Source organism: Taeniopygia guttata, chromosome 7, assembly GCF_048771995.1.
Source record: "Taeniopygia guttata chromosome 7, bTaeGut7.mat, whole genome shotgun sequence".
In the NCBI taxonomy this organism is placed as follows: Eukaryota; Metazoa; Chordata; class Aves; order Passeriformes; family Estrildidae; genus Taeniopygia; species Taeniopygia guttata.
The window spans coordinates 2,421,189-2,445,398 of record NC_133032.1 but is presented as its reverse complement, the minus strand read 5'-3'; the positions used below and the strand labels follow the sequence as shown (position 1 = coordinate 2,445,398).

Here is a 24,210-nt window from a genome sequence, read left to right as displayed (position 1 = left end):
TTATCTCAGAGTTTGTGGTGATTTAGAAAGCAGAATTGGTGATCTTATCAATGCCTCTCTGGAGGTGTGACACCAGGGTTCAAGTGGCCTTGCTGTTTCAGATACATGCAGCCAAGATCCATCTGTGTGTGGGAAATAGATGAATCCAGGGGCTTCCTGCTGGTGCCCCCCAGAGCCATGGAGCTGCCTCCATTAATGTCAGCACACTCATAAATCCCACGCTTGCACTGAAGGAGGCAACTTCTGCCACTGCACAGAAGCTTCCAGAGGTGTCCCCTGCCTCCTGTAAATCCATGGACACACAGTAAAGTAGATTAACTGCAGGTGGACTTCATAACAGCTGTCCCTCCTTTGGAATTAGAGGGGTTCACACTTCTAAAAAGATGACAGCATGGTGTTCCTATAAGCAAGAAAGGCCTGGAGGGGTTTTGTGTTGTTCTTTTGTTTTAAATGGCTTTCTGGTTAAGTAGTTGATTCCAATCTATGGGAAAACAGGTTGCAGAACTGCTGGCTCCACTCTCCCCCACCATAAACAAACAATTCTCCCGTTTCTGATAACTTATTTTCCCTCTATTAAAGAAACCTGGTGTGTTATTTGCATTGGTTCACTTCTCCCGTGAGCCAGTGATGCATTTGTATTCCATTCCCTTGCTCCCTCCAGCCCTAAAGATGCCTGCCAAAATTAGTCAACAGATAACTACACAGTGGAAGCTTTTAAGAACGTGTTAGGAAAGGCTTGAACATTGCCCATTAATGTTTACAGCTCCTAATTATGTTAATTAATCAGTGTTGGAGGCTGTCTCAGCCAGGAGCCCAGAGGCAGGATTTCAGTTCCCACAGATGTTCTTTAAGTCGCTGTCGTGGCCGCTTGCAGCAGGGAGCTCAGCATGCTCTGCCTGCCAGGATATTTGTGCTGGGTCCTGGGCAGCCTTTGCTGCGTTGTTCCTGCTGGATTTTGAAACTCCCAGCATCTGGGAGCAGGCTGAGCCGTGGTCAGGGAGAGGGATGCTTAATGACAGCTGTCCCTGCAGGAATGCCTTTTACCAGGGGAGAGAGGCACTCAGAGAGCACGAGCCCTAATTGTTGGGATACAGGGATTAGTGCCTTGGCAAAACCCGGGATTGTTGGCTCTGTCAGAAAACAGAAGTGAAACTACTGATAAAACCTCCCCCAGACATTGCCTCTTCTAATAACGTTTCTTTACTTTTGCAGGAAGACCAAGTGTTTGGGCAGAAGACACCCCAGATTGTGCCATCTTCTTTCAGAGCTTCATTTCCATAATTCAGAACTTGTCTTCACCCTCTTGAGGAAAACCAGAAGATTTGGATAAGAGACACGACCCTGCAGAGGAATTCAGAAGGAGAATCTCCTACTATTCCCAGAAGTAGTCCTTCTATTCCCAGAAGAACTTGGTTTGTGTAAACTGCACAAAGTACAAAGAGGGCAGGTGAAGATGTATCCAACTCCAGGTGAGAACAGGAGAAAATATGGTGAAGAAATAGATCTCTTTCTAATTTAGTTCAGCTCATCCTCATCTGGTGGAATTAGCAGACAACCACTTATTTATCCCCTTATCCTGAATTTTACCATGAGCTCACAGCTGCTCCTAGCTGGTAACTTCTGCTCCTGGGTGGAATGTCACGTGCAAGTGGTTTGTGAGTGTGTGAGAACCCTTTAACAATGACAGGGAAAACAAGTAATGAGAATTTTTATTAGGTGAAAAGAGAATGGTTCTTCACCCATCTACAGATGGCTCATGTGGGCAGCAACTTCTTTCTGTGCTGAATATCAAGTGCCAAATACCAAGGAGGCATTTTTTGGGTACGTTCCTACAGTAGGAATGCCCCTGCAGCGTGGAAATGGATTTGTAGAGAATTTTAAAAGTCTGATAGAAGGTTTACATAGTATGTATTTGTATGTAAATACAAATTACAGCAGGAATTCCTGCAGGAGTTCCCATAGCAGGAATGTCCCTGCAGGAGTGGCAGAGAAGAAGGGAATGGTTTTTCCAGACTAACAGGGCATTGCATGGAAAGAGGCCTGTGATCAAGGGGCTGGTGATGTCTCTGGTTGTGTTCCCAGGATCTTCAGGCTGGCACTTGCTCTTGAGCAACTGTCTGCTGGAGTGGCTCATGGCACCAAACCTGGTTTTTAAACAATTTTCCCATCAGCTGTTCCAGGAGTGGCTGCCACATTGTGTGGAGGCTGCAATCCATGCTCCTGGGCTTTGGAAAGCACTGCTGGCTGGTTGAGGGGAGCCAGGTGGGAGTTGAAAGCAAGGCGAGCCCGGATGGGTTCGGAGCCGTGGTTCCCTGGGGGCAGAGCAGAGGGTGCTGCTGTTGGCACTGCTGGCTGCCATCCCTCGCTGTCCTGCTGGCCAGGCTGCCCTGCTGATGGTCTGCCTAGCAGCTTCACCCGACTCCATAAAAGTGGATGGAGTGGGAAATGCGATTCAGGCAGTGCCTGACACTGATTTTACCATTTCTATTTTTCAGATTCTGTGCTGCTTTAATGTGTGGGTCTGAGCTTCATATGGTAAGCTCTCTTCACAGAGTAGGGAGCCAAAACAATTCCTTCTCTAGCTTGGGACCAAGGACAAATGATCCAAATCTCAGGCCCAAGGGCATAAACAATGCGGACTGAAGAGAGAAAAACAAGAAGGATGGGACTGCATGGGCTGGAGCTAATTGGACAATAAACTCCAATATGCAAATACAGCAGAACTTATAAAAGTGAGAGTCCCTGTGACTGGTTGGGCATTTTGTGACCATTTTGGATTCTTCTGGAGTGTAGCCCTGGCTGGGCTCTTGTGCTGCCCAAGGTGTATCCACTGAGGCCTCCTAATAAATCCCTGCTTTATTCTTTAGCTCTGTCTAGTCTCTGTTCTAGGTCAGCCTTCACCATGCATTAACATGAATGAACACTTTCCCTATTCTGTGGGGTTTCAGTGCAAAAATCTCTCTCCCCATTCATCTCCCTCCTGCCTCCCCCTTCCCCATCCCCTGCTGCTCAGGGAGCCCCAGGAACAGGACTATTGGCAGTAAACTCAGCTCCACAAAACAGGCTGGGGAAAAAAGCGAAACAAAACACCATCACTTCCTATTTCTTTCTCTTCCCTCTGCATCAAAGCCCGGGCTGGCTGTCAGGAATGTTCAAAATGAATAAATAAAGCACAAGAACCTCCCCCCCTGCTTCAGGAGGTACCTCATTCACTCACCATGAAGCTTGGCCAATTCCTTGTCTGACAGTACTCGAGTCAGCAGGCAGAGCAAGAAGATCATTCAAAGCTAATCAGTAAAGTGTAAACCTATTATGAAAGCACATTTACCCCTTGCCGCCTCCTCCCTCCCAAAAACCAATCCCCAAATCTGTGAGAATAACACACAGCCTCCATAAAAGTTGCTAGTACTTAGATCCCCCATTATTAGGTCAGCAATGGCACTGATGAAATGCTCCCCAGAGCTCCGAGCAGTGGCGGATAAATCCTGCCAGAAATTCATGGAGTAATTTGTTACAGCTCGAGGGCATGAGGCACAGCAGAGCCCGTGCATGAGGCTCTCCCCTGTGATTCTGGAGGCCATCTCTGGTAATAAAAACCTCATCTTGATTTCTCATCCTTTGTATTGATTTCTGTCAGAAAAGACTTGTCTTAGACAAAGATGCTGCTGTATTTCTCTGGATAATAAAGGGATCGTTCTCCCCTTTTCTGCCCATCCCTTTTTGAAATTCATTTTAGGGATGACTCTAACAAGACTTATTTGGGAACTGGTTTGTTCACAGTGGGTAAAGACTTGAGAAGATGATGACTGGCTTTGCATATTCAGCACAAAACCCTAAATGTGAAATTACAGAAAAATGGGTTTGGAAAGGAAATGGAAGCTAAAACCTCATCTCTGCTGTATCTTAATATGAAACTCTGTTATTAATTGAATGGACGGAATGTGTGGGACTCAAGTGACTACCATCCAGACTCAGATCTATATAATCCTTGCAACTGCTAATTTTGGATCATTTGTACTCCTGCTATTGTAAAAAAAAAAAAAAAAAAAAAAAAGAAAGGCAGGTCTGTAGGTAAACTGCATGATGCTTCTTCACAAAGCTTTCATAAACAATTATCTTTCTTTTCTAGTATGGCTGGACAAGGCAACATGAAAATCTGGAAGAGTTTATGTGAATAATTTGCAAGCCAAAAAAGAGCAGCTCCAGAGAAGTCAATCCAGGTAAGCTGAAAGATGGATGGTAAGGCTGAAAAACGCAATGTTATATCAAAATTATTTTATCTTCTCTACAGTAGGATTGATATAAGCAACTGGAACAACTTCATTTAGTCTATTCCTTTGGGTTTTGCTTTCCTTGGCTTTTTTATAACCTCTCTTCCTAAGAAGCTGCTTTGGGTCTTGAAATGACTAAAGTTGTTCCCTTGTGCAATGAAAGTGATAAATATTTACAGCAGTTCTTACAAGCTGAGAAATTTAATATATGCTTATTTCTTTTGTAATCTAAGAGTAACTGTGCTGAAAGACAATATGTGCTAATTGTATTTTCTATCAGAGTTTTTTCAGAGTGAAGGATAAAATATGCACGTTTGAGTTTGTTTTCTACTCCATACAGCAAAATTTATTCAAAAGAGTCTTTGTTCCCCTTTATCTGTTTCTTTAATAGACTATAAGAAATGGTAAACTCAGTCAAAAAGCATAGTTGGAGAATAATTTATAAGCTACATTTAGCTGTTGATCTCTCAGACTGGCTTAGGGGAGAGCCAAAATATATCCTGGCAGGTAATAATTAATGCAAACCTTGACACTTCAGGCCTGGCCCTCTGTTGAGCAGGAGACAGCTCACAGTTCTCTGCCGGAAAGCCTGGCTCTGCAGGATACACACACTCCCCTTGTGGAGAGATATGCTGATTTTTTTTGTTGTTTTTAAACCTATTTTGGATGCCAGGAAATGTGTCTGAGGGGAAAGTGATTGTGGTCACTTAGACAGAGGCCTGCTGAGAAGAGCAGGACTCAGGCAGCTCACTCTGATTCCTCTCAGCTCTGTAAATCACTGCCTCACTCAGCCAGAGTCAAATGAGCTCCAGCACTGGGCCATGTCCAGCCTGCGCTGCAGCTGCTGGCAGCTCTCCCACTGCCTTCACCAAGGCAGAATTTCATCTGCTAAATCACCAAAGAGTTTTTATCAATGAGAGCTGTCTGGTTTTGGCTGAACCATGCACTAATGATTTTTAGGGGTCATGACAGAAAGTTCATTTGAAAGGAGAGAATAACAGGGAGTATGATGGAACTTGGAGCAACCTGGCCTGGTAGAAACTGTCCCTGCCCATGGCAGGGGGTAGAATGAGATGAGCTTTAAGGTCCCTTCCAGCCCAAACCACTCTGGGCTTCTCTGATCATACACTGACTGCAACAAGTGTGTCACTGTCCCTCTGCCACCAGCAATGACCCTGCTCTCAGGCAGACCACAGAACTGCACATCTTCAGCCAAAAAGCAGTCTTAAGCCTAATCAGACCATTTTGATAGAGAATGGTTAGTTGTTAAAATATGATATTGCTTCAGATGGGTGGGTTATTGTTCAAGGTTGGAAGGAAGCTGTTCTCTCACCCTGTCTCAAATGCAGCAGAGCAAGCCTGACTTGAGGCTTATCTCTAAGCTCCCTGCAGGTGTATCTTAGTCCCATCTAATATAATCCCTTGCTCAGGATCATCCATAAAGCCATCCAAGATCAGTGCTTATATTCCAACATCTCCTTTAATCTTTGTTAATTTTCAAATCTAAATGAGATTCAAGACTACTGAACCTGACTAGGCAGACCACAAAAAGGGTAGCTAAGGAACCCTTGTAGCTTGTTTAATATGCTGGGCTACTGATGCTGTGCCTCTAGCCTTGAGTCTCACCTGCAGTCAAGATATAAACCTACCAAGGAAGTCCCATTCTGCTTGTAAGGGCTACAAAAAGAAAGCTCAGCACTTTACTTTCCACCTTAGACAGGTACATGAGACTGAGGGCTCCCCTGAATTAGGCAGCAGGAGTTTTGATGAACTGCCCTCTCAGCCATCCCTCTCCACCTCCCTCTACTGAACCGTGGCTTCAGCTTCCTCAAATGATCCTTTGGATGGGTTAGGCCGCTGGTTGGCTCTGCTGTTAAGTGTCTCTGTGGACCAGATTTAACTTTTAATAGTGTCTCATAATGTCTTTAAAGAGGTTTATGGCTCAGTCTGGTTCTCTGGGAGATTGCCTGTTCCCTGCTAATCTGCTACAGAAACATTGCCATTGGTTCCTGCAGTATTTCAGGGAGTTCTCCCCCAGCTCCACAGCCAAGTTAATTGGACATGATTGACCTATGGTAGAGAATGACTATTAGGTGAGGAATATTAAGCAAAGGGAAAAAGATCTTTCTGTAGCTCAGAACATGCTGGGAGCTGTGGGGAATGGCAGGAAATAGCAGCTCAAGGAGTGTGCAGAGCAGGCCCTGGGAGAGGGTTGATTTAAGGAATGGGAAAGTGCTTTGCAATAACTGAGGTTTGTAAAACCAGCAGCTCTTTCCAAAGGAGAGTAAAAATACACTGGAGTCTTGAGAGTCTGTAAGAGGCAAAAGTGCAAGAAAGAAGAGAAATCAGTTGTGGCAGACCTGTGAGAGTGCTGTTTTTGATCATTCTTTCTTTTTTGACAAACATGTCACTGTAGCACAGCTGCCCAAAGCTGACTAAAGGAGTCAAGGAACAAACAGGGCAGGATTTCATCAGAATGCATTTGTGTTTCCAACTGGAAGATGCACGCTGCAGGCAAGTCCAGTCCCCTGAGCAAACACTGAATGATTAATGGACATGACACTGGTCCACAAGACAAATACAAGCCCTGTAACATCACTGAGCAGCTCAAGACACAAAAGCAGTTTGCAGAGCAGCTTTATGCAGAGCAAATGAAACCTTGATGCCAAATCCTGGAAGTTTTGTTTGCTGCTTCCCAATTTACTTTCACACACTAATCCTCTGGAAGGGGTAAATCCCATAAAATTATAAAACCAGCCCATATTCCTTAGGACGAGAGTTTCCAGTGTCAGAATTGTCAGTCTCAAAACTTCTTTGGCTGAAGTAAACTTCCTGAGAGAAGCAGAGGTGTCAGCACAGGGTTTAAAACTGTGTAAGTATGTGCTTAACTCTACTGAGACGTGAAGTTTCACTGAGATCAGCAGAGTAAAGTTCCATCTGGGGGAGTGGCTCGAAGGTCAGGCCTCAAGAACAAAAGTGCTTCAGATTCATGGCTAATACCAGCAGCAGGATGGCACTGCCAGTGACGTGATGTGATTTGCTATGGCAAATAATGGTACTTCCATCTCATGGGAGAGTGAGTTCCCTCTCTTAAATCTTATGTATTCACACAGGGAGAAAAGGCACTGGTCCTGAAGTTTAGAGTGTGCTGCTTATAATTCCAAAGACTGAGCCCAAGGTAATGTGCAAAGTGAACGTGTCCCTGTACCACAGCCAGTGACTGAAGGAGCACCTCTGACCCCTGCCAGGAGCTCTGGTCTCCCCAGTCAGGAATCCTCCAGCTCAGGATTTGGGCTTTGCAGCTGGTGCAGAACTAACTCCTCATCTGGGACTGGCACCACCGCCTTAAAGATGGATTTTGCAGTTTATAGGAACTCAAAATCAGGCTCTTTGGGGCAAATGGACTGATTAAGGGGTAAGTGTTTCTGCTCACCTGCACTCGAGGAAGCACTGGGTGATCTGGTCCTGGAGGGTTTCCTTGATGTGGGGCCCCTCTGTTATCTTCAGCTCATGCCTGAAGGAGAAGTCTTCTCTTTCCTGGGCTTCACCTTGCAGGACATTTTCTTTCTGCAAACTGCTCATTGCCTCCAAGTCAGGAGGCAGACTCTGAAAACGAGAGGAGAAAATAAAAGGTATGAATGAAAAGAAACTTAATAATTTTTACTGGAATGCCAGATTGACAGTGAATCTGAGCTTAAGCCTTAATTTACTTGCAGGAAGCCAGGAAAAAAAGAAAAACAACAAAAAACAACCCTGTGCTCATAAAGAGTGCCTGGATGCACACAATGGTCTATTGTTGGTATTTCAGCATTAATTAATAACATTGCAATGCACAAAAACAACCTTTGCAGCGTGGGATCTTGGATCTCAATGAGACAGGTGAGAAAGCTGCTGTTCTGCAAATGCCAGCTTTATTCATGTCAGAAGGGTGCCAGAGAATTTTTTAATTGAATTTTCAAATGTCTGGACTTCCTACTGGTGCTTTTTAATTAGCCAGTATTGTTTTTAATTTGTGCACTGTAATTTTTATATGCACACTGCTTGGTCAGTGGTTTCCTGGTATTTTGTTGCAGCTGGTCAGACTCCTTTAGGAAATCAACTTCCCTTGAGGAAAAACAACAACAAAAAGGAATAAACAACCCCCATGAAACACTACAACAAAAATCACAGCTCGCCAAGTTTCCCATGATTTGATAACCTTGGAAAGAAGGGCTTCTCAGCCAGTTTCAAGTCTTACAATAATTTCTGCTCTGTGATTGATTTTACACATGTAGTGTGAGGGAGAAAAATGAAAGTCTTTCTGGTATTCAAATACAGAAGCATGAAAAAACCCATCTGTGTGGGTGGGCTGAAACTTTGCATTTTTCAGCTTGCAATCATTGAGAAAATTAAGATGTTCCCAATGTTTTATGAGCTATTGCTACTTTGTAAGTGTAGAAAAAAAAATCTATTTTAAAAATTAACTTGTGAACTGGCTTTGTGGTTTTAGATTTTCTTAATTCTGGAACAAAATGTTTTTTTCGTGTACTTGGGAATGATAAATCATATTGTCCTATGTGTGTGGCAAATTTAAGAAGGGAAAAGAGGAGAAAATATGACAATCTGGTTTTGTAGCATAATTTTATTTCTTTTCAAAGTTAGTGACTGACATAGGTGGCAGCATATGTGAACAAAAGCTTGGTTTGGATGAAAAAAACCCAATATAATTATGCTCTGGCCTTTTAACTTCAGAGCATATAGAATTTGTCCTTAACTGGCACATTTCAGACTGATTCAGTAATGCATTCTTCTTGCTTTGGTGGTGTATTTTCTGGTGTGCTCCAAGTCCAAAAAGCTCTGTCAAAGCTTTGGCCACCTCATATTCAAGATCTGTTATTCCCTGGTTTTCCACGCTTCCACCAGGTTCCAAAAATCACTAATAAGTGCCAAGCAACTTTGGTTTCAGCGAGCACCCAGAGGGATCCCACAGTGTCCAAAGCAAGCACACAGGCCCCATTCAGGAAAGCAATTTACTGCATCTGGGATGTGTGACTCGCACTGTGCTCTGGGAATGGGGCAAGGCCACCAGGGAGAAAATATTCAGGAGGAAATAAGAACAGCAGTGTGCTTCTGAAAGGTGGCTGCACGTGTTCCCTCCCTGAATATGTGACCCCAAGTGCTGCCTTTTACCCTGAGATGTTACCTTTGCTCAATTCCCAGTTTTCAGGGAAGTCAAGTGTTTCCAATCTTCCCCAGCACCTATTTATGAGTATAATACAGCTACTGTTGACAGTGTTTATTTGTATTTCACCACTGTCTGCCTTGCTGATGTTAAACAAAGCCCAGGACAGCCAGACGTGATGCTGCACTCTCAGGGGCTCCTTTGGAAACCAGAGGAGTCCCCACAAGGCATGTTTTCCAGACTGAGATCCAAAACCAACTCCTCTATTTGTCTCCATACAGCAATCCTCAGGGGATTCCTTAGAAATTCCCAGCAGATGGGCATGAGGATGCCTGCAGCTTTAGAGAGGCTCATCTGTGGCTGATGGAGAGAGACAGGCTCCTCTCCAGCACAGCCTGAACATTTAAAGGTGAAATGCCACCAGGTGAGCAGGGAAAGGTCAGCTCCTGCACCACCTGAACTGCTGGGTGCATGATCCCTCCCTTCTCCTGCTCAGGCTCTTGCACTCACCTGACCCTGCAGTGAACCAGCTCAGCTCCATAAAAAGTAGAAAATAATCCCTTTTGTCTTTTCCTCTCCTCCCACCTCCTCAAGTTACTCATTTCCCACTATAACAAGGTGGATCAGCCAGCCAAGGAGCAGCTGAAGGCCAGTGCCACAGCAAAGGGAGTGGTGGCCAGTGGGACCAGACCAACGTGGGGAGCAGCAGCACAGGCAGCAGAGATCCTCCCTGCCATCCCAGAACCTTTGCAGCTCCTCTGACCTGCTCTCCACTGCATCTTGAGGGAGCCTTGCATGACCAGCTTGTCCCACTGTGAATTCATTCAGCCTCCCTTTCAGCTGTCCCACAGCCAGATGAGGCAAGAGCTGTTTGAAGTGGCACTGGAGGTGCCAATGTGAGATCAGCAGGAGGAAATTCTTATCTCAAAAAGCACATTGCTACAGCCCATATCTACACTTGAGCCCAGAGTCATGAAGCTGCTGTGGACACAGCCCGGGTAGCTCTGAACCAGCTGGCTCAGATGCTGATAACAACAAGTCCATGGGATATGTTCTGGTTGGCAAAAGCCAGCCAAGCCCTGGGTAAATATATGTGCAGCTCCCTGTCTGAGCACCATTCAGTTATCAATACATCTGCCAAGAGGAATTTATCAGCTGTACTCAGCACCAAAGCTGAAGTACAGACATAAACCTGCAGGACAGCTTATGAAAAGTTTTATTTTTTTCCGTTATACTACAAGAAAACAGAAGAAATAAGAATTACTTCTAAAATAAGATTCCCCAGTCATTCACCTTCAGTATTTCCCTAAAGAAAGGCATGAAAGAGAACAGGGCAAGTGGATAAGGCTGTATTCGCCTCTTTTCCCTCAATCCTCCTGATTTCTTGTTTGGCTCCAGCTGTGATGGGAGCAGGCCAGCACAAATGAGGCCTGAAGGACTCAGGGCTGGCTGATGTGGAACTCACACAGTGTGCCCTGTCCGTGAGGGAAGAGCAGGAGGCCAGCACGTGTCAGGAACGTAAGGCTGGCTCCTGCTCCAGAAGAGGAGAACGAGGAGGAAAGCACTGACTGGCAGTGAGGACATCATGCCATGGGCATGTGATTTTTAAATAAAACAGCACAGGTGAATGTACAGCTGGCTTGGCTTTCTGTTCTGTCACTTTGAAATCAATGCAGCCATGTAAACAAAAAATGAATGGACTTGAGGAAAACAAGGATGAGGAGACATCAGAAGAATTTATGTGTACGTGAACTAAGTGAAATGGGGACTACACTAAAAACAGCTTATTTGGACTATAAGAACTGGTCCAAGCGTGTGGATGCTCAAGGAAGTGAACTATTTGATAAAGGAGGGAGGGAATAAGAAGAGGAACTAGACAAAACTAAGCGTGGAAGGGAATTTAGCATCATAACCTAGATATAGACACTGGGGCAGCAGGAGCTGCTGAAGAGATGTAGCAAGATGTCCAGAGGATGGAATGGTCAGTTCTCTACCATTTGTAAAGAATTTTCATAGAAAATGCTGTTCTTCTGTCAAATAAATGATGATATAAAATGTTTTAGAATATTAAAACCCTTGAAAAAAGGAAAATAAGCTCTGAATAGCATTGGTGATACCTTCCAGCTTTGCAGCTGAAGAAAGCTGCTCTGTTAAACTTGTTTTATTTTGTCCACAGTGTTCTTGACCTAATCACAGAAGTATGTGTCATGCTAAACCTCACCAGCTTCAGAGTTTAACACATTCCTAACCCTGTCTCAGGAATGAGGAGCCAGCTTCACAACCTGGGGCCTTGTGTTCATCTTCAGGTGCTCTTGGGCCTTCAGAAGGAGACAGAATCTCTCAACAGCCCTGCTAGAGGTTCTGTTCTCTTGCCAATGAGTAGAACCCAGAAGAAAACAAGTCTGAAAAAGCTTTGGTCATCTGAAGATGCAAGAGGGAATAGGAAGTGAAATGGCTGGAGAGTGCCAAGAGATGAATTCCAACAGCTCCAGCAGGAATGCTGGAATCCCTGCTGGCCAGCCTGTGATCTGTGCCTTGCAGCATCATGGAAGAGCTTTCCATGTTTCCACATGGCTCTTGTGGAGCTCTGAAGTTATCCTGAGTGTGCTTCCACAGCCCTCTAATGTGCATGGAAGGAAGACAAAAGCCAATTTATTTCTAACATCCCTTCTCTCAGCGCCTCTAATGTTCCTGCTTCTGAATCAAAGGGAGGCATTCTCCAGGAAGATGCTAATAAATAGCTTTTCCTTGGGGGAAGAAGCATTTTCCCATCTTTAAGAAATTTCTCTGGCCATGTAAAATTCAAATTTGTTAACTTGCCCTACAAACAGCAACTCATTTAGAAACAAATTACAAATATTAGATGGAGACAGTGAACTTGATAATGCAATGCTGCCACATCAGTTGTAGAATAATGCATCTTAATGAAGGCTTCCCATGTGAATAAACCATTATATTTACAAGCTTTTCACAGTTAATGACCCAGAACTGGATAACGAAACTCACATTTTTAGTGTGGTCCTCTGTCAGCAAAAGTATACATATTAATAATTGATGTTGCTGTAAAAATAGGACATATTATGAAGATTCCTGAGTTTGTGGGAAAATAGGACTACATGGTCCATTAACTTAAAAGGCTTATCTAATGTTTGATGGGCTTTGTCTTTAAAATCCCTGTTTAAATTAATAAGGCAAAATGGACATTTGTCTAAAAGAGAATTTTATTCCAACTCATCAGTCACGAGTGTGCTGCTATGATTCTTCTGTTCTGCTCTTTACTCGTTCCCCAAAAGAATTTAGATTTTAGGGAAGGGGATGATGCACCAGTAGAAAGGAGAAGATACAGCTTCCACGTGAGTCAGTGGGACGAAGGACCAAGTGGGTGATAAGGGGACTGGAGAATCTCCCATTTGGAGATGGGGTGAGGGAGTTGGGGATGTTCAGCCTGGAGAAGAGAAAGTTGTGTGGAAACCTCAGAGCACCTTCCTGTATCTGAAGGGGTTACAAGGAACCTGGAGTGACAGGACAAGGGGGAATGGGTTTAAACTGACATAGAGTGGGTTTAGATGGGATATTGGGAAGGAATTCCTCCCTGTGAGAGTGGGCAGGCTCTGGCACAGGGTGCCCAGAGAAGCTGTGGCCACTCCTGGATCCTGGAAGGCCAGGCTGGACAGGGCTTGGAGCACCCTGGGCTAGTGGACGGTGTCCCTGCCCATGGCAGGGGTGGCACTGGATGGGCTTTAAGGTCCATTTCAACCAAAGCACTCCATGGTTCCACAGAACTGTGTCTGTCTTCCCTTGCTGTCCCACCTCGGGGCTTTGCTTGCTCAGATCCCTTTCCTGGCTGGAAAGCCCTGCCTTAGTGCTGAGTTGGCTCCCCAGCAGAGCCTTTACTGCTCACTGTAAAGCACTCAGAGGTGTGCAGGCTGGCTGAGCGTGCTTGGGGCTGCCCTTCCTCACAGAGGAGGAGGAGGATGAGGCCCTGCTCTGGAACTAACTGCTCCTCAGTTCCTCCATTAGGAGGGCAAGAGGCTCGGTGGCAGTGAAATAAATACATTTCATTTCACTCCACGTTGGAAGGCCAACATCCCTATTATGCCTGAGAGGTAGATTTACTGCAGCTTTTATTACTGGGTACTTAATTTAGGACAGCTTCTTGTCATAGGCCTGGAACAGCAGAGCTGAAGCACATGTTCTGTGGTTTTATGGGGCTTCAGGAAATGTTCTGCCACAGCCAGCATTGCCCCTAATGGTAAGATTTTAAAAGATGGACCAGTTGTGTAGCATTTTTTCAGTACATTTACAGTTTGCTTCTTTGGGGGAGAAGCTTTATTTCCAAATATTTTAAAAATAAGTAGTTGTAACAGTCACTTATTTTAACCAATAGTGAAAGTGAAATTCGTTTTTTTATACATTTGGATTTCACAGGAATGTAGACTAAAATAATTTACTATCAGAGCAGCTGAGGTCTTGTTCTTTACTTACAACTATTATTCTTCAGGTGGAAGGTGCCCCTGCACATGGCAATGGGTGAAATGAGATAACCTTAAAGATTATCTCTTCCAGCCCAAATCATTCTGTGATTCTGTGATACAATTCTGCTGAATTTTGAACTGTGATCCAAACTGCACTTAAAAGTTTGCTATATGATTGAGCTATGTCCTTGCTTTATTTCCTCAATATAATTTGTCTGGCTGAGGGAATAATAGATTTTTAAAGAGGTCTCTTATCTTGTGAATCATAAAATCATGGAATGGTTTGGGTTGGAAGCACCTTAAAGCCCATCCAGTTCCAGCCCCACAAATGAAAATTGCACTAATAGAGGTTCCACAGTACACAAATGGTGATAGCCACATCAATTATATGGCTGAATTCCTAAATTAGGCACAAAAAAAAGGAACAAGTAAGCAAAATATATTGCATTCATTAAAGCTTCCCTACTCTCTGACTCACTCCAATGGCTTTGCCAATTAAAGTAATTGTCATATGCATTCAAACAAAGCATTTGTAGTAGGAGGCCTTGCTAAAAAGATACTGAAAAGGGTTGGTTTAGAAATTCATATCATACATATTTAGAAATATATTTACGTGTAACACCTTTTTGGAAGATAAAGAAAATTTGAAGTGGACAAAAGGTTTACATGCAGGGCCAGATGAGATTACATAATCTTGGTTTTGTTTATTTCTGATATTATACCTGGGCACGCTGTTAAAACTTGACTAAACATGGCAAGCATGTCTTGTGCTCTGAAAGGCAGTGATTTCATTGTTAGTATGACTGCAGCCAATGAAAGCCAAATTATTTAGCATTCTTTCTTCCCAGAGTCTTTCTGTTTCAAAACTGAGCAGGCTTAAAATTTCTATTGAAAACAGGACAGATTAGTTATCGTTGCTGAGATGTGAAATAACAGAGGACTTGGTGCTAACACCCAGGCAAGCAAAAGTCATTTTAATCTTAAACTTGGCAAAACCAGGCCTGATCTGCACCACTGCTGTAGCTGCCCAATCTCAAGAGCTGATGAAATATTTTAAATTTCATTCGATGGAGTTTGTAGGTTGTTAAATCCTGTGTGATATTTATTTAGCCATAGTCTATAATGTTTACACAGAAAGCTATTCTGGGAAATGCTGATTTTTTTTTTTTTTTTCTGACTGAATAAAATAAATTATATTTATCAGGAATTCAGAAAAGGAGGAATGTTTGGCAGACTGTTTTCTCAGATAAAAATAAAGCATCAACCAAGACAACATGCCTAAATTTGGGTATGTTTAAAAGAGGTAAGAAGGAGAGAACAGCATTTTATTTAACACCACACAGCTCCTTTCATGTGAAAAGGATCATGGAATGGTTTGGGTTGAAAGGGATCTTAAAGCTCATCTTGTTTTACCCCCTGCCAGAGCAGGGACACATTCCACTAGCCCAGGGTGCTCCAAGCCCCATCCAGACAGGCCTTGGATATGGAGGAAGGAAGGATGTTGGTAATAGCATGTAAGAGAATCACAGAGCAGCAGGTGTTGCAGTACTGACTCTTTGGGAAGGGCTGCAATTTCAGGTTAGACCTGTGTGAGTGTAAATTCACAGCTGTGAGAGAAGGATATTGGAAATACCATGTAAGAGAATCACAGAGCAGCAGGTGTTGCACAACTAACTCATTGGGAAGGGCTGGAATTTCAGGTTAGAGCTGTGTAAGTGTAAATTCACAGCTGTGAGACCCTGAACTGGGGTTTGCCTTGTCCTGCAATGTCTTGGAAGTCTGATATTCTGGGAGATGTGTTTTTCTGAGGACCTTTAGGAGAAGCTGGATCTGGTGTGGTGAGGAAAACTGATGCTCTGGTGGTAACCACGGTGGCTCCACACGACTCATGCATCCTGCTGAACTGTATCCATTTGAGAAAAAAAGACCCAAAGAACCATGAGGCTTTGTCCCACTAAAATGAGAATTCCTTAAGCTTTTCTGAAGGGATGGCTTTCTGGATGTGCTGCTGGGATTGCAGTTCTTCTGGTGAAAATGGAAGGAGGGGCTGTTCTGAGTCAGCCCAGCCCAGGGAGAAGAGGCTTGGGGGGAAATGTATCAGAGCAGTGCAGGTGGAGAGAGGGACTTGTCTTGCTGTATTGCTTTTTCCTGGACTCCTATAATTCCTGCTCAGCACGTTTAGGGACGGTAGTTTCATTTACTCTGGGTAGTGCAGAAACAACAAAATTCTCAGGAGGTCTAATAACAACTTTTCCTTGCCAATGTTGGAACATCCTGACAAAGTAAGGTACGTGGCAAACTTTAACTCCTCTAGATACAGCAGAGGACTTACCAAAGCGTTGACTGGAATTTTTTGGTCTGGCTTCCAGAATATTTGGAGAAGAAGAAGGTAGAACTGGACACAGTACTTGTTGCAGCCTCACCAGTGCCCAGCACAGCGAGGCATCCCCTCCCTGCTCCTGCTGGCCACATTAGCCCAGGTGCCCTTGGCCAGCTGGGCACATGCTGGTTTTGCATTTTTCCCACTTAATTGCTTTAAGCCAACTCTTCCTCCAGTCCCCAACACCCTCCTACCCTCTCATAAATCAGTCTGATGGCAAACTGTTTATCCTAATGTTTTAGGTTAAACCCAGCCTTTCCTCTTTCCAGTAGCCTGTGCTCTGAGATTAAAAGTATAACTTCCTGCAGGAGAGTGCTGAGGGGGGGATCCAGGACCGGGCTCGGGCTGTTCTGCACTACCCTGAGACACAGCAGCTGCCAAAAGCCAGGTCACACAGCCAGCTGCACTGAGCTCTGCAGCAAAATTCAACAATCATAACCTCTGAACAGGGGTTTTAGTGACAGGGAATCTATAAATGCCAGAAGAACAGAGCAGTTTAAAAACTTGGTGAGTGAAATTGAGCTGGGATGGTAAAACAGAGCAAGGAAAGGCAGGTTTGCTCAGACAGCACGTCTGTGTTTTCAGACAGCTCAATGTGTTTTCTTGCCACATCAGTGTGGTTTAAACACAACCCTGTGCCTGGAGCAGTGGTTCTGGTGGTCATGTCGGAGCTGGCAGTAAACAGCCCTGTGGCAGGAATGTGAGGAAGATCAGGAAGCAGCTCAGGATACAGTTATCAAGATATATGTGCTTTTAGGAGGCTTGCTTCTCTTCACAAATTAAACTGGGACTGCAAAGTGTGATTTATCAGGGCTTTGGAGAACGTGTGCTGAGGGGATCATGCTGTTTCTGCAATTAGGCTTTAATAAATAATAATAATAATATTGAGGCTTTACTTTTGAGCCAAGAAAAATCTCTCTACCATAGGCTTGTTCTCCATCATCAAGCAAAAGATGAAATAGAATCGAATTCCAGAAAAGATACATAAATTTTTTGTGAGGCAAGTAGAGAGTAAGGAAAATAACACTGAGTTAAGCAAAAGACTGGACAATTTGTGGGTTTGACACTTATTTTCCTATTTTTTTAGGCCAACAGAATTGAATTTTCCCAGGAATCTTTTACACAGAACTTCAGATGGATCAGCTCTTTGTGCAAAGCAGTCTTTGTCTGAAAGTAAAACAGACATTTTTTTTAAAAAGCCCTAATTATAAGAGAATTTATATTTATTGCAACAAAAGTCGAGTCTCCTTTGGGATGGACTTGGAGTAATGGATGGTTGGGTCTTCTAATTTATCTAAGTCGTGCAGCATTAGAAAAGCAAATTCAACATATTTACACATGAAGATCTGTGGTCATTTTTTAGAGGGCTGACGTGATCATACATCAAAGGGACTTGACCTTTGGAGCTCCCTGCCTATCTATCAGTGGGAACCAATGTCTGCTTCCTTTGGAGACCAGGAAAGGGAATGCAGCATGGAAAGGAAAAGGGAATATAAAAACCCTGGAAAGAAGAACAGATTTTTAAAAATTTTATTTAGAGTTAGCAATTCTTTCCCCCCACATGCTTTGATTATAAACTTGATAAAGAGCAATGAGTCAGAGTGCAGAAGAGCAAACATCAATTCTCTTGCTTTTAAATGGAGGTCAGGAACTGAATGCACTCAATGTGTTTGGTTTTAATTCCCTTCATGCCTCTGATAATATAGATTACATTATGATCCCCATAAACAGGGCTGTTCCCATCCTAGTTTCCAGTTCCTCCCACACTGGCCACCATGAAATGAGGGCTTGGCTGTGAACCCTCAGATAACTGATGCCAGATTTAGATTTCCTTCCTAAGGACTCGACAGAAACGTCATGGGATTTGACAGGAAACAATCCCTTGTTCTGCAAAAGGTGCCATTTCTAACTCATCTTCAGTACATCCCGAGTATTTAGGTCTGCACTAGTTAAAATCTCTGGGAATTTTGTCTTAAACAGGGGCAGAATTGGCACTCAAGGTTCTGTTTTAGCTGTTAGAGACCAGCAGATCCTAAAGGCAGTAATCCCTAAGGTGTCACCTGTATTTAACATGGGAAAGCTTAGGTAAATGTACATTTTTCTTCCTAAAGGTAAGGCATTAATGTTATTTTTAACTATTGTGAGATGTGATCTCTAGGCACAATCAGTTTTCAGAACCCTATAAAGCAGCTAAGGGCAATTCCACTGCTGGGCAAGAAAATCCCCCAGGCTGCCTGGGAAAAGCAGAAAGCTTTAAATCAAAACTAAATTATTAGTTTATAAATTAATCACTTAAGAACTGTAGAACATGGAAGCATAAATAAACTTAACAAATGAAGAGTAGTGCTGAATGTTTCTGTGATGTGCTGCTGTTTTACTAGAACTTTACTAGAGCGTGGTACCAGGGCTGTGCTATGTGAAAAATGGATTTGTAGAAAATTTTTAAAATTTGATAGAAGAATACAATTATAATGCATTATAATTAAGAAATAATTAGCTTCTAATAATTATAAAATAAATTATAACATTGCATTATCTCACCCTTCACATAAAACTAAAAATAAAATAAAAGTTTTTAAAACACCTCTCAGTTACCCATCTCTAAATAAAAAAAAAACCAAAAACTTAATCGAACAGGTCTACTGCATCTGGACTTGTGTGAGGCTTGACACCTGTTAGTGCCTCCAGAAACTTGGAGGAGGACAAAAAAAAGGTCAACAGTAAATAATTTATTTTTTGGGTGTTTGTTGCAAGGAAGGAGGTGAGAGGAAGAGATTCCTTGTGGAAAGGGTGCTTTAATTTTTTTCTTTCACCCCTGTGCAATTTAACTGACCATGGGCAGCTGCTCACTTCCCTCTGCCCCTGCAGTGTGATGTGAGGATTATTTTGATTATTTTTATATGGACTTAGAGAAATATGGATGGATTAACATGCCAGTTCTTAGGTTTCCCTTCCCTGCTCTTGACATACACAGGCAGTGGCTTGCACAGGGGTGGGAGAAGAGGATTTTGCTCTTTTAATTATTAGAAAAAATGATTTTAGCTCACTGTAAGGGCTGTCAAGCATTGGAACAGGCTGCCCACTTAAGTGGCAGAGTCACCGTCCCTGGAAGTGCTCAAAAAAATGTGTGGATATGGCACTTGGGGACATAGGTTAGGGGTGGGTTTGGAAGAGCTGGGTTAAACTTGGACTTGATGATTTTAGAGGGCTGCTCCAGCCTTCATGAATTCTACTCCAGATATAAGGCACTCACCAGTCTTGAAATCATGACTGAAAAGCTGATTAATAAAATTTCCTTGCTGATCATGCCTGGGTCAAATTCCCTGGAACCCAAGGCAAATATTCCACAGGCAGTTTCCACATCTGCCACACACATTGGAGAATGTATGGACAGCACAAACCCATTCAGCAGAAGACAAATTGTGCTACTCCTGTGCCATTTATCATTTCAGTTGAGTTCTGTATTCCTTGGAGACTCCTCTTAAAATAGGAGGAATCATAGAAATTAATTTCTGCTCTTGGACTGAATTATAAAAGCCTGAAGAACAAACAGAGTGTGGTATTTTCTGTTCTGGAGGCACAGCCCCACTTACCATGCCCAGAAATATCATTTCCTCCTCTCTCAGCTTCTCTGTTTTCTTGCGCTGGCTGTGCCCACGCCAGACCTGGATTGTAAACAAAACCCTGATGAGATAAATGGGCCTTGGTACAGCTTCCTTTTCTGAGGCAGACACAGGAAAAAACAAATAGAGGAAGGAAAGGCACAATATACAGTTGAAACTATTGCTTTTTAACAGGTTGCCATCTGGTATTCTTTTTTTTTTTTTAACAAATTCTGAAGTTTATCCCCTCATGCTGCTCTGGGAGGCTTCTAAAAACTGTCACTGCTTCACGAAGTTCAGACATAAGATTTAGGCTGAGCTACTGCTTCATCAGGCTGAATTGTCTGAATTATTCACGTGCAAGAACTCTTTGTGGAATTTAGCACTGACCTCCCTCTGTCCTTTTTTCTAGATATGGAATGAACTCTTCCCCTGGAGATCACAGAAAAAGGCATGAATTCAGAGATGCACTGAATTCCAAGGGGAGGCCAGAAAGAGCAACTGAGGTCATAAAAATCAGAATGGAAAAACAACATGTAAGTTAAAGTCATCCTGCATTGCCAGTGCAGGACTGGTTCCATTGATCTTACGTCTAGGGTCCTGTCTCATTTTTTAAAGTGGTTTAAATTATGTATTTCACCTTGCTGTATACCCTAAAAAGGATAATTTCAGAAAGTTTCCCATTGTGTGAACTGTGTTTCTGTCTACAGCTGCTCTCCTGACCAAAACACTGTCATTTGGCTTTGCAAGAATTGTTGCTACACCAGAAACTCACCTTTTGAATGCAAGTGGCAGCATCATCTGGACTTTTACCTGTCTCTTTCTCGTCTTTTTTACTTTGTCTTTTCTCTTCAAGGTAAATTCTCTTCATGAACGCTGCTCGAGCGCGGCCCTGGCGAGCCCGTTCTGCCACCTGGATCACTTTAATGGCTTCCTCCAGTGTCATGGCCGTGACAGGTTCCTGCAACAGCACAGCCAGAAAAAAGGAATCAACAAAGGAAAGTTATGTTTTGTAAATTGCCTGCCTCAGTTAGAAAATGGTATCTTAGGAAACAAAGAGCAGAGACTCCTGTTGATATGTGATGTGGAAAACCTGCTTTGCTGGGAAGCCACAGTAGCTCATGCAGTCCTGCTGAACTTGATCCATTTGAGCAGAAAGACACTGCCATGGGGCTTTGTCCTTCTAAAAGGAGAATTTCTTAGGCTGTGGAATGTTTTCCTTTTCTTTCTGAAGGGAGGAGTTCTGGAAGTGCTGCTGGGATCACAGTTCTTTCAATGAAAATGGAAGGAGGGCTGTTCTGAGTCGGAGGGGAAAAATGGATCGGAACAGAAGGGACTCCCCCTTCCCACTCCTGAGAACCCATGGAAAAGCTGAATTAGTGTTCTTTCTTGATGTTCATCTCCCAACTGGAGGCAGCTCATATTTAATTATTATAGTTATATTGTGTGGCACTTACTTTCAGCTGGGCTTTCTAGGACACATTTATACAGAATAGATTTCCTGAACAGAATCACATAAACCATGTGCAGAGCAGATTCCTGAGATGAGCTCCACTGGTTTTGATTTATGTTGGAGTGCTCCTAACAGCAGTGCCACAGACACTAGAGAGCTCCAGCTGGTAACACAGCAGCCAGAATTTCCTGAGAGGATGAGGTGCAGAAGTGCTGACAGCCCTGCAGCAATCCCAGTGGTGAGTGAGCTGGAAGTGCAGCACAGGACAATGGATTTACACGGGGTGAGGTGATTTTATTGCTGTTTATTGAATCCCCTGGCTCCCTGTAGCAACCTGGCAAGGGACAGCTGGACCCTGCCAGAGCCTGGTGCTCTGGCTGAGCTGGCTGCTCACTAGACAACCTCATCCCTAATGGATGCCACGCTGGAAACGGGCAAGAGCAGAACTCTGGCAAGCAAAAAGGCTTCAGGATAAACTGCGCTGGAACAGGATCTCCCCAGAGCAAGGTCAGGTGAGCAGAAGAGCAGAGAACTCAAACAGGGGAGCTCTGCAGCTGCCCAGCAAAGCCTCCAGTGGGGAAGCCTGTGCTCTGTCTCTGCAGTCTGCCTGGGGCTGTTCCCATACCTGGGGACTTTCCCTCTGGTATTTTGTGGGATCAACAGGCACAATCACTGCTGGAGAATTCAGGGCAACTGTGACTGAGTGAGCCATCAGCACTGTTTCTTATGGCTACAACATGAATCCAAGTTATCCAGGCATGTAGGCACAGTTGTTTACTTCAGGGGTCAACGTGTCTTTCCCAAAAGGTCGAAAGTATATAAAATCCAGAGCAGCCTTCACTGCAGCACTTGTGTAGTTGTCTGTAATCACTTTTGCTCTACCAAAACTCAGTTTTCTGCTCCTCCCAGCAGCTGCAGCTCTGTAGCTGCACAGGGGAAACTGCACTCATTGTTCCAAGGTCATAAACAAGTGAATGCCAACAGTTGTGCTGACCCAAACTCTGAGTTCTGCCTGCTCCAGTGAGGAATCCTGGGCCAGGACAGCTTGGTTTCAGTAGTGATGTCTCAGGTTTTAACTTTTCTATTTTTCAGATTCTGTGCTGCTTTAGTGTGCACTTCTGAGCTTCATATTCGGGGATGGTGAGCTCTCTGCACAGAGGAGGGAGACAAAACAATTCCTTCTCTGGCTGGGGACCAGGGACAAACGGTCCAAATCTCAGGCCAAGAGCACAAGCAACGTGGACTGAAGAGAGAAAAACAAGAAGGATGGGGCTTCATAACCTAAAGCTGGAATTGGACAATGAACACCAATGTGCAAATGGAGCAGAACTTATAAAAGTGAGAGATCTCATGACCAGTTGTCCATTTTGTGACCATATTGGTTCATTTGGGGTGTGGCCCTGGCTGGGCTCTTGTGCTGCCCAAGGTGGATCCACTGAGGCCTTCTAATAAATCCCTACTTTATTAATTTTATTAATATTTAACTCCATTTAGTCTCTGTTCTAGGTCAGCCTTCTCAATGCATCAGGAGGACTAATTACATGATGAGGGTTAGTTAGACAAATAAAGCACTGACTTGGCCAAAGTGCTGCTCTCTCTGACACTCACACACAGAAAGCAGAGTAGAATCATTTCAGTCTTACCAAGCCTTGAGATGTGACTGGATATTGTTTGACAGGGAAATCTAAGGTTTCTTTCTGCTTGTGCCTCATCTGTAAACACAATTTTACTTCCTCACTGCTGTAGAAGCATTCTCACATTCAGACACATGTGGCTGTGAACTAAACAAATAAAACACGATATGTAGGTATGGGTTCCATTTACCTGTTCCAGCAAACCAGCATTCAGCAAAGTCTCATGCAGGTATTTCTCCCTGTGCTGCAGGATTCCCAGGTTTTCTTTAATGAAATACTTCGGGATGGGAATTTCTATGTCTTCCTGGAGGAAGAAAGTCACAAGATGCTTTTTAGGACTGTATTTAAATCACATCACTGATTAATTGAACACCTCTACAATGCAATAAAATAAGGACAGAGGTTGTTGAATATTTTTTTGAGTATTGGAGAATTTGACCTTTGTAGCAGCTGCTGTTATTTTTCAATTACTTTAGGCCTAATTCAACAAAAACAAATAAATCAACCCAGTTTGTGAACCATGTGAGCCCAGAAATCTTTCTTCTTATAATGGCTCAATTATATTATCAAATTGCTAAAATATTTGGCTGGGTTGCTAGAAATTTAAACATGACTTCCACTGAGCTGAATACCTTTGGTTGTGTGATCATCCCACTTCTTGTTTTAATCAACATGAAAAATAGATCTGTTCTCTTGCCATTTTTTTTACCATTATGAGGAACCAAAGCATAATTCTAGAGTTTTTTATAGGTATTTTGAGCTGTAGACAAACTGTCTGCCTGTGACTGTAGTATCTCAGACACTTCTTAAAATCAGACACGACCAGAAGTGCCTGTCTTTACTAATTTCTGTAATTAAAAAGATGTAACTGATTTACATTTCTCCCAATTTCATTCCCCATTCCCTCAGCTGCAGAGACATCCCTACCATGACACCACAAGAAAGATTCTGAGCTGGGCTGTGCTTATCCCTGAGGATTTTATCAGTGCAGAGGTCTGGTCTGATAAAGTTTCTAAATATTTGTCTTGCTAAGCTCCCTGTTTGCACCTTCCAACAACCCTTGGTAGTTGATGGAAATTATCATATGCTGTACTCTGAGTGCAAATCACTCTGGGTGGATTAAAATCTGGAGGTATAAGAAATCAAGGGTTTGTATGGACACCCCCTGTAGGATGAGAGGATTTTCAGGCTGCCAGGGAGCAGAGTCAGTGTAGGAGAATCTCCGGTGTCTCAC

At 43.4% G+C, this 24,210-nt stretch overlaps 1 protein-coding gene across 2 annotated transcripts in view; it reads right to left on the bottom strand.

Moving 5' to 3' along the window:
- The window catches only part of IQCA1 (IQ motif containing with AAA domain 1), a 100,275-nt gene that overhangs the window by 62,547 nt on the left and 13,518 nt on the right, over positions 1-24,210 (bottom strand). For both annotated transcript variants that reach the window (XM_030277045.4, XM_030277046.4), the window contains exons 3-6: positions 23,167-23,280; positions 20,665-20,850; positions 19,881-19,952; positions 7,705-7,877 (exon numbers count right to left, since the gene is read on the bottom strand). In XM_030277045.4, the coding sequence (XP_030132905.4) occupies positions 7,705-7,877; positions 19,881-19,952; positions 20,665-20,850; positions 23,167-23,280 (545 nt within the window). The remainder of the gene's footprint in view (positions 1-7,704; positions 7,878-19,880; positions 19,953-20,664; positions 20,851-23,166; positions 23,281-24,210) is intronic.